Source organism: Nothoprocta perdicaria, unplaced genomic scaffold (assembly GCF_003342845.1).
Source record: "Nothoprocta perdicaria isolate Ctin4 unplaced genomic scaffold, notPer1 scaffold_93, whole genome shotgun sequence".
NCBI lineage: Eukaryota > Metazoa > Chordata > Aves > Tinamiformes > Tinamidae > Nothoprocta > Nothoprocta perdicaria.
The window spans coordinates 532,173-541,957 of record NW_020456232.1 but is presented as its reverse complement, the minus strand read 5'-3'; the positions used below and the strand labels follow the sequence as shown (position 1 = coordinate 541,957).

Below are 9,785 nucleotides of genomic sequence, written 5' to 3'. Positions count from 1 at the left end.
ACTAAAAAGCCACAGACCTGCTCCTTTCCTGGGGYTAGGCCAACGTCCCCAGCCTCACACCTAACAGCAGGTTGGTGCTAACTCCCATCCTGCCAGCCAGGCCTATTTTGCAGGAGCCCCTGCAAGACCCAGCTCGGCAGAGCACCAGCACATCCGAGGGCTCCCTTGCTGACCCACGGCCAGCTCCAAACCTCTGGAGGAGTCGGACACCCTGTAGCCTCCGCTCCTCTATGGAGGGCAGCGCAAGCCCGGGCAGGCAGCAGAGCCTCCGCAGCACTATGCAAACACGGATGCAAATCTGCTCCGGCCCTCAGACTCCAGGCAAGCTACAGACACGGTCCCTGTTGTTCCACGTTCCTCCGTGTTGACACGGTTCCTCTTGTTCCACGTGGTAGATCCAAACCCTCAGACCCTCCGCAAGCAAGCAAGGACAAGGCGGCCTCCGTGAAGAGCRCAGAAACAGGACCAAAGCCAAATAGCTGCATTTCTAAAGTGACCCTTATGGACTGAAGCTGCTAGATGCCAGAGGGCACCGCCAGGTGAGGAGATTCCAGAGAGGGAGGAAGCTCCACCTTCGGAAACCATTAGTGCTTGTTGCAGACACYGCTGTCGGGGTGCAGCTAATGAAGGATTAGTACTGGAAAGACGAGAAAGAGCCAACCCTGAAGAACCTTCTCATCCTTCTTGTGCCCGAGCAAGCCAAATGTGCAGATACACACAAACTGTTACTTCCTAATACACCTGCAAAATCTCTTGGGAGAAATAAACAAAAGTTGTGGACAAAGTACATTCTGAAGGAGCTAGGACATTTTGTACATACAGTAGGCAATAGTTTAAAAAATAAATAAATAAAAGATGGCCACTTTCATCCAGCACTTCCCTTGCAGCAATAATATGTAAACTCCAAGTATCCTTCTGAATCTAGCTTCTTTTTTTTCTTTCCTATGTAACTAAAAAACAAAGTGGTTTGTGCCTGYAACAACCATTTATTACATCTTTAAAAATACATTTTAATGCCTTTGGCTTCTCATCATTATTTTCAGCAGCTTAAGTCAACTGGGAACAAGGTTCGTGGTTCTCACGTCCTCGTATTGTGAGAAAACAACAAATCAAGGTCTCACAGCAGCAGCCTGCCCTACTGAAAGGGAGAAGGTAGCCTTAATCTGAAAGAGAAGGGAAACATCCCATATCCATAATTAGATAAATAATACTTCAGGCGAGATAGGACACCTCTAAAAGTGCCTTTTCAGGCTTGAATTTTTCTCTGCTTGTTACTACAGAAACCATCTAGCAACCAGAATCTAAGAGAGACTCCACCCAAAACAGAGAAAAACAATATGGACTGAGTAGGCTTTGCCTTTTCTCTCTTTTTCTTCTTCTCTTTCCTTTCCCCCTCCCCTTTTTGGGAATGGGGTGGGTAAAAGCTAAGGAAAAGCGTCTCGCTGTGCGAAGGACAGGAGCATTTTGCAGGCAGCTGAAACAGTAAAGCTCTGATTACAGATGGCAGAAATGAAAGCAGGGAATGAGTAATGAGCAATGAGAAATGCGTAATGCGGGATGAGGATATAATTTCCACACATCGGCTAAAGAAAGGTTTACACTCTTAAGCAATAAAAACAAACCATTAAGCCAGACCTGCACTGTCAGGAAGTATAAAACAGTTCTTGAAACTCTGCAGCTACTACACAAAAGCTTTTCATAAACTTTTGTTTCCTGATATTCATAAAACATTAACATCAAGCCGCCACATGGCAATTAGCTGCCCCCTGAAATCAATTAAAAACAAAAACACAAACCAAATCAACAATTTAGGAATAGCTGTACAATCAAACAGCTCCATAATTACTCTCTTCCAGGAGCCTAGCGAAGGAGGTCTAATGCAAACGCAGTCCAGACGAGCCCCTTCTGCAGCACTGGGAGTGAGCAAATGCAGTGCTGCTCTCCAAGCCTCCTCAGCACCGACCGCACAAGCAAAAGGCACCGGCTGCCCTGGCAGTGGCGGGAAGCAGGGACACGCTGCGCACTCAGGAGCTTTGGAGCTGGAAAGGCCTCCGGAGCCGACCTGGAGCCCGCGCTAGCGAAGCAGAGCAGGCCTGGCTGGTGAGAAGGGCCAGTGCTCCCGGGAGAGCTCAGCTCCAATGCAGGTCCTCCCAGGACTGCCAGGGATCCTACCTGGGATCCCAGGATCCCAGGGATCCTACCTGTTGCTGACCACCGGAGTCCAGCTGAACTTTTGTGCAAAAATGACCAASCCACTCGGCAAAGTTGCTACTGAGTCTCAAAAGGACAAGAGGAGATGGCATTTGTGCTTAGAGAGATGCTTATCTGAAGCGCACAAAGGGTGACATTATCTATCACAATCTCTGCCTCTATAGATTATATAAGTGCCTAGAAGCAACACGTTTAGGAGAAACAGGTTACGGGGTAATAAAGGCAGTTTTGTCTTCTAGGTCCTCTGCATTCTCTCTTCTTGAAAGGAAAAAACACATGAAACTAAAAAACCAACATTTCTTTCTGTAAAGTACTAACACACTGGTGAGTAGTAACAAGTGTCAAAGCATGGACCAGGGTACTGATAAGCACTGTGATAAAGGCTTCCCTCCCCGCTGCGCCTTCCGAGGGTCATTTAGCAACAGCACCCAACTTGGAAGTTGTCAGAAAGCCCAGAACTTTCAGGGAGGCTCTCTGATCACCAACRCTAGTTAGCAGAGTACAGGAACACAATCCCACTAATCGCTGTGAGGATCTTCCACTATTCATGCACAAAAAGGAGGTTTGTGTCTTTAAAAAAATAAGAAGAGAGAAAAGAAAACAAACAAACAAAACCCACCCTTCAGCATAATGCTCTCACACCTGCAGTCTAGCGAGAGCTTAGGAATTAAGGAATTATAAAAGCACATTATGAAATCCAGCTGGCATAAGTGTATGGACATGCTGAGCTTGATGCACGCTTATTTCCTCTTCAAAACCAGCATGGAACTGACAGTCCTGAGACTAACACCAAGCAGATACAGAAATGTTCAGGGCAGAGGGTCTTACCACGTTTGCAATGACAGCGGCCTCCCAGGGCGTCTTGCTAAGGGTGCAACTCTTAGCCAAGCAACGGGAGGTTTGTCTCTTTAGGGAATGGAGCCCCGTGCCACGAGCCAGCCACTGCTCAGGCATGGACAAGCATCACAACCATTTMCAAAACAAAAATAAGACTGACATCAACGTGTGCTCGTGCCTTAGGAGAAGTAATCACCACTCTCTACAAAGCTTTCCTCAATCCTCAATTTCCTCAATGTGAAATTTAAGCCCAGCAACATCACAATTTAGGATGTGGTTAGAAGCGCCACGGGGTCTTCAGTGATTTCAGCAGGTTTGGGATCATGTCTTTCCTCCTCTTAGGAACGATGCGGGATTGAATTTTCAGCACTTTATCGAGCCTCTTTTTTGCAAGCCCAAGTTAAAGCCTAGTCCGGCGCTGTCAGGATGCGTCTGGAACCACCGAGTGTCACAAACAAGCAGTGAACTCCTGCCGAGCCTTCCCTGTGGCTGACAACAGCCATGAACTCACTCACCACCAGCAAAACCCTTTACCTGCTAAACAGAACAACCTAAAACTCCACACAAAGAAAGTGCCAACCCAAAAACATTCAGAAAGCCACRAAAACAGCCATTTCCAGCACTGCTTCCTACCCAGCAAACTCGCAGGCTGCTATCTAGGACCAGCATGACAATGTCAAAACAAACAAAATCAAAGTGCAGAGGAGTGACTTGCTCTCTGTCACCTACTGAAAACACTGCTGATACAAATAATATATTGAGCTTTATCTTGCCACAGAGCTGAAAATATTTTTAAGCTCACCAGAGGAATGGAAGCAGGCRAGAGGAAATTACAGTCATTTTTCTCTTCTATCTTATCTATCGGCTACTTTTTCCGACAATTAGCAGCAGAGGAAGAGAGCTGTTTTATGAGACAACCCATAAGATATCACCAAGTTAGCCTTTCTGATCAACAAACCTATTTAGCATCTTCGCTGGAGCCCAGGGGGTTCTGGCAAAAAGGAGAAGCTTGAGGAAAGCCAAGAAGGCCAGTGTTGATAAGAGGTTAAGCTAGAGGTGAGTCAGATCTTCCAGAAGGAGACTGACAACAGTTCTGCAGAAGCACAACCACACACGTGGCTTTAAGGGCTTCCTCAGKTCACCAGAGTCCAGGTTTGGATCCAATTACCAGGGCACAAGGGAGGGCAAGGGCTTTCTGATGCCTCCTGAGCCTAAGAGCACAGCATTGCTATATATTATATACTACACGTAGCTGAGAGCTCCTCAAGAACTCACCCCTAGCAGGCCCTTTGCAGTATATCAGCAAGAAGCCCATTTAAGCTGCTTTCCTGTTCTGCTATTTGGGCATCACTTCYGTGCAAGGAGCAACCAAGCAACCCAGGGCCAGCACTCTCATCCCATTGTACAACTGGCTAGCAAACTATCACCCCAGCCTYGTAACGGGCAGCAAGTGCAGCGAGTACGAGCTTTAATGCCGTGCTTTCCGACTGCAATCACCTTTTTGCCCTTCATGCAAAGGATTTCAGAAGAGAAAGATGCAAACACAGGTTATCCTTGTGACTGCTGCACAATCGAACCATTTTTTTTTTCATACAGACCGCACTTTTCAGAACAAAATACCAGAGTTCTATGATTTATTATCTTAAAAAATATTTAAAGATTTGGAAAAGAAATGCTTTTGAACAGAAAACCCTGGAAAGGAAGACAAGCTAATCTGCAAAACAGCAAAACCAGCAGCTGAGGTTAGACAGGAGACTGCATATGACAACACTTTGCTGTACGGAGGGCAAAACCTGCAGATTAATTTCACTATAACACTCCACAGAAGTGAGCTAAGGAAATATATAATGTCTTTCCAATCGTTAAAGACACAGGCCAGTACAAATACGGTAATTATTCCTCTTTAGCATACATAATCACAAAAAAAAAAATAACTGTGACATTTTCATTTTTATTATTCCATATTTGGCCAGGACTTTTAGAGGAAGGGCTTGCAAAGGAAACATCAAACATTCACTTTTCTGCAGGTCTAGAAAGGATTCGGTCTTCCCCCACCCCCACCTCCCCTGGGATTTCTATTGGCCCTTCTTATATTCACACTGCAAATTAGTTGGGAATAGCAGTATTTATACTAGATCAGCAACGGCTGGTTCTTATCCAAATCTTCCACCTAAAGAGGATGCCAGTTCTCATGGATTGGACAGCCCACCCTGCAGCATTCCTGAGAATTGTACAATATAATAATCTTGAAAGTCAGCAGAGTGGATTATCCACTTTTTTTCTGGACTTGAACTTGTGACCTTAACAGTAGCAGAGCAGAAAGCAAATGTGCTATGCACTTTGCCATAGTAACGTTCCATGTATTCTTTTCAACTTAAATACACACAATTGAAACAGCTACAATTTTGGAAAATTATGTACAAACCCTATATTTTTTTTCTTTTTGATTACATATAAATACAAATTAGCTATTCTTCTAAAAAGTGGTTATAATAGTAAATAAATACAAAATAAGAATCTGACCATTATACTTCATGTGCTGGGGTTAAACCCATATAAAATGTACAACTAAAATACATTTAAAAATCTTTAAAGGAATATTTCTCTGATTAAAATATTTGTTTTCCCAACTTTTTGTAGACATAAATATATTTTCAAAATAGTTGTGTTTTTTTTTTCTTTCCATTTCATTACATAAATAAAGTCTTCATTGGGAAATATTAAAGTGTCAGCTTTTTTTTTTTTTTTTTTTTGTATTCGTCTAATATATTTGCTGTGTCAGCGGCACCCACAACCCTCCACAACCATATCTTGATAGTTCTTTAATACAACTTTTTCATTCTCGTCAAGGTAGAGCATGGAAATAGCACTCAGTTCTGTCGGCACACAGCAAGCCTTAGGGATTTTGGAATTCACTGAATTGACCAAAGTCTGAACAATGGCATGGTTCGTTGAGTTTAGATGGTCTGCCAGTGGGAAAGGACATTCCCCATGGCAGTAAAAGGCACTATACCCCGGCGGGGCAACAATCCAGTCATTCCACCCCACATCATTGAAGTCCACATATAACGGATGCCTTTTGCAACTGTATTTGTGGCGTTTACGCTGTTTGTGTTTCGCTTGACGCTTTTCTCTTTTATGGAGCGGGTGTCCCTTGCCATCATGCCCAAACGTTACTAATAATGGCCTCAGCTGAGACCAGCTATCTTCATCCTGATGTAAAGACCTGCTAATCCTAACGTGCCTCTTGGAGGCACTGTTCTCTTTGTCCAAGTGAACCACCTCTACCACAAACCCATGATTAGGTTGTCCATGTGCAATCCACCTCATTACAGCTGGCGTTACATCAAAACTTTCCCATTTACTTGCATTATGATGCACCAACCTGGTGTCCAAAAGTCTTGTGACAGGGTCCTTAGAGGTGGCTGTGGCTGGCTTTATAATTTCATAAATATTAATACGGTGATGGTAGCTGCTGTTGTTCTCGGAGGCTCCGTGCACCTGTTTCCGAAAAATCTGGAGTTCAGCTGAGGTGATAGATTCCTCATTAGGGATGGAAGTTAAATTAAAGAAGAAACGGCGTGCTGTTTTCCCACTTGTTTCTGGCAGTTCTTCCAAAACTTCTAATTTGATTAAAGAGAGAGAGAGAGAAAAAAAAAATAATCAGGGACTGAGACAAGCAACAAACCCTTCAGATACAACTGCTGCTGGCAACTTTCAAATGACAGTTAGCACTTGTGACACGCAAGATCTGAAAGAGTTTCCACAGGAAAACAGTGTCTCCCTTGTCCTTCTGTTTATTTATGCAGCACATACAGCAAGAAGTTAGAAAATGCTTCGTTCATTGTTATGCATTTTGATTGAATACCACATTCCAGGTGGTTATGATAAATGGCAAGAAACCCGAAGCATTACCTTGGAATTCAAGGACATTAGCGAGAAAGACATTAGTGCAATAGCTAGTGGAGGTCTGATGAGAATAATTAAAACTGATGGAGGATTTAGGGTAATTATTGCATTTCTGCTCTTTTCAAGAAGAGAGCTTTAACGTCTATCCCTTAAAGGCCATTCCAAAAAAATACTACGCCATAAACTAGGTGACTTACAAATGTTAATTTATGCATTTTTGTATCATAATTAGAGACCACAAGCTCAACATCTGTAGAGGCATTTTACTAAGCATGCCCTAATTTTACTCAAAAGGGCCCTAAATAACCAGAGGACGGTTCAGCTCCAAAAATTGATGGGTGGTAAAATGATAATGAAACAAAGTTGCTTCTAAACAAGAGAAGCTTTTCAAAGGCAAAAAGATTTCCCTCTCCTCCATGCCCAGCCTCCCCATTCACCCAATATAATTGGTTGGAACTTGAGGGAGAATAAAATATATCTAGGAAGGATGTTGTTGTGACAGCTATTAAAGAAATTAAAAGCACTAACCACAGCAAATCTCTCTAAAAGCATGGCTTTTAATTTTGGTACCAAGTTTACTGGAGAACCATTCATTTTCTTAAGTGAAACCTGGCTGGTACAGGCAATTCTTATTGCTATAATTATTCCCTGTTGATTTTAGTAAAACTTCTCACATGAGAAAATGTTCAGCTTGACCGTATTTCAGCAGTAATACAGTRCAGCATTACAGCAGACCTAAATATGCAAATATAGATGCTCTGAACGGTCACAAAGCAAAATTGAGCTTTCATGGCATCAATAACACAGGGTCAGAACTCAAGGAAAAGACTGAGGCACACAAGCGATTTTCTTCTAGCATTTTGTGAAAATTACAGAATCTCTCTTGTGCCAAAAAATAATCTTTGTAACCCAGAACTTGGCTAGACGCTACTTAGAACTGCAGATTTCTACATTCTCCTACAAATTACAAACTTTGCCCTCACGGCTCCTCTTCGGCTTAGACCTTTGCCTGCCACGTCCAGTCGCACTCTGCAGCACTCGGCGCRAACCACCCGTGCGCAGGACTTCCCCCATTCATTGCTGAGTGTTTACTCTCCACACAGAGCAACACGGACTAACAGTGCCAGGCTACATGTCACCCTTCATCTTCTCCATCACACACCTCTCCACAGAGCAGTACATCCACTTATCTCAGGCTCAACTTCTTTGTTCACCAGAATCATTCAGAATCATCAACCCTACTCTGATTTCTTTAGCATTTTTAACATAGCCATTGGAGTGTAAGGGCACGGGGAAACAGCCTTTCCTCACTTGTACAATGAGGCCCCAGACGGACACCCTGAGACCCGCAGCTTTCAGCGCAGGGAAGCGATTCCCTGGAGCAGGCGAGTGCCACCACGCAGGTCTCCCTCCCCACGGGCCGCTCCACACCGCAGTGCAGGCAGGCAGGGCAGCCAAGCCCMTCACGAGAGGGGGACAAGAACATGTAAACGGAGCAGTTTCCAAGTGACTCTCCTTCCCAGGATAGGTCTGTCACTCGCATCCAGCAAGCCACCGAAGCAGCAAGCGGGCGCACGAGGGGCCCAGGGCACCCGTTGCTGAGGCGGGAGCCGGTGTCACAGGGCTGAGGGCCTGTCAAGAGCRGGGCGGCCGAGCCCCAGGGCTGCCCTGCGCTGGGTCCCGAGGGGAGCCGGGCRCCGTGCTGAGGGGCTGGCCGGGTTACCTGGCGCCTCGGGGCCGGGGCGCTCCTCAGCGCAGGAGCAACAGTCGCTGAGGAGGCACCGCGGCTGATCATTTCATTGACCTCCCACGGGGATTAAACGGGGATTAGAAACCTCTGGAGAGACCCCAGCTCGACGGCGAACGAGGGCGCCCGGCCTCGCGAGAGCGAAGCTCCCTGCGGGAAGGCTTGCTTCGGAGCCGCTCTGCTTTCGCAGGGCAAATAAACACGACAAGATCCTTTCATCGGATGAGGGCGGAGGAGGAGGGGGATAAGGGCGCCAGGACACGAACGGCAACTGCCGCGTGTCCAACCGGGAGCTCGTGGCGCGCGCGGGGAGCCCGGGGCACTCGCAGGGAGCCCGGGGCGCGCGCGGCTCGACGCGCCTCGCCGGGGCCGCCGCCTGCCCCGTTCCTCCTCCTCCTCCTCCTCCTCCTCCTCCCCGTCGCCCCGGGCCGCCACGCGGCGCGCGGCCGCCCCCCGCCCCGCGCCCGCGCCTACCTTCGTGGTGGAAGCTGCGCACGGTGTTGGCGCGGCTCGCGGCGCGCTCCAGCGGGAAGGCGAGCGCGGGCGGCTGCCCCAGGCGCTGCCCCGCGTGCAGGCGGTAGAGGTCCAGCATGTAGGGGGGGATGACGACGTCCTTGCCGGGGCTGGGCCGCCGCTTGAGGCCGAACATGTGGAGCAGGCGCAGCTCGAACTCGCCGAGCAGCAGCTCGTCGGGGCGCTGCGCGGCCGCGGCGGCGCGGCCCGGCTCGCTGAAGCGCCGCCGTCCCACCTCCGGCATGAGGCCGGCCGCGCCGCCCAGCAGCGCCCGGCAGAGCAGCAGCGCCAGGAGGCAGCGCGTCGCGGCAACCATGATCAACCTGCGCGGAGGAGGAGGAGGAGGCGATGGGGGCAGTGAGCGCGGACGCGGCGCCGCGCGGCGGGCTGAGGGAGGGACGCGCGGGCACGGCCGCAGGTGGCTCCCCGCGCAATGCAGCGCAGCGCAGCGCGGCCGCCTCAGGTGCGCGGCGGGCGGAGGCGCGAGGTCCCCGCGGCGGGGGATCAAAGGCGGCGGGACGGGACGGGCAGCGGCGCAGGTGCGCGGCCCGACCCGGCCCGACCGGCC

At 48.1% G+C, this 9,785-nt stretch overlaps 1 protein-coding gene across 1 annotated transcript; it reads right to left on the bottom strand.

Moving 5' to 3' along the window:
• Window positions 1–4,883: 4,883 nt before the first annotated feature.
• Window positions 4,884–9,533, bottom strand: BMP2 (bone morphogenetic protein 2). Its single transcript, XM_026052893.1, has 2 exons — window positions 9,179–9,533; window positions 4,884–6,671 (listed from the first exon to the last, which is right to left on the bottom strand). The coding sequence occupies exons 1-2, from the start codon at window positions 9,531–9,533 to the stop codon at window positions 5,827–5,829; spliced, it is 1,200 nt and encodes a 399-aa protein (XP_025908678.1). The 3' UTR covers window positions 4,884–5,826.
• Window positions 9,534–9,785: the final 252 nt, after the last annotated feature.

Excerpts from the sequence above, each read along its gene's own strand:
- BMP2 (XM_026052893.1), bottom strand. The coding sequence starts at position 9,533 with ATGGTTGCCGCGACGCGCTGCCTCCTGGCGCTGCTGCTCTGCCGGGCG. Across the intron at positions 6,672-9,178 it reads GCGCAGCTTCCACCACGAAG|AAGTTTTGGAAGAACTGCCA; the intron begins GTAGGCGCGGGC and ends TAATCAAATTAG.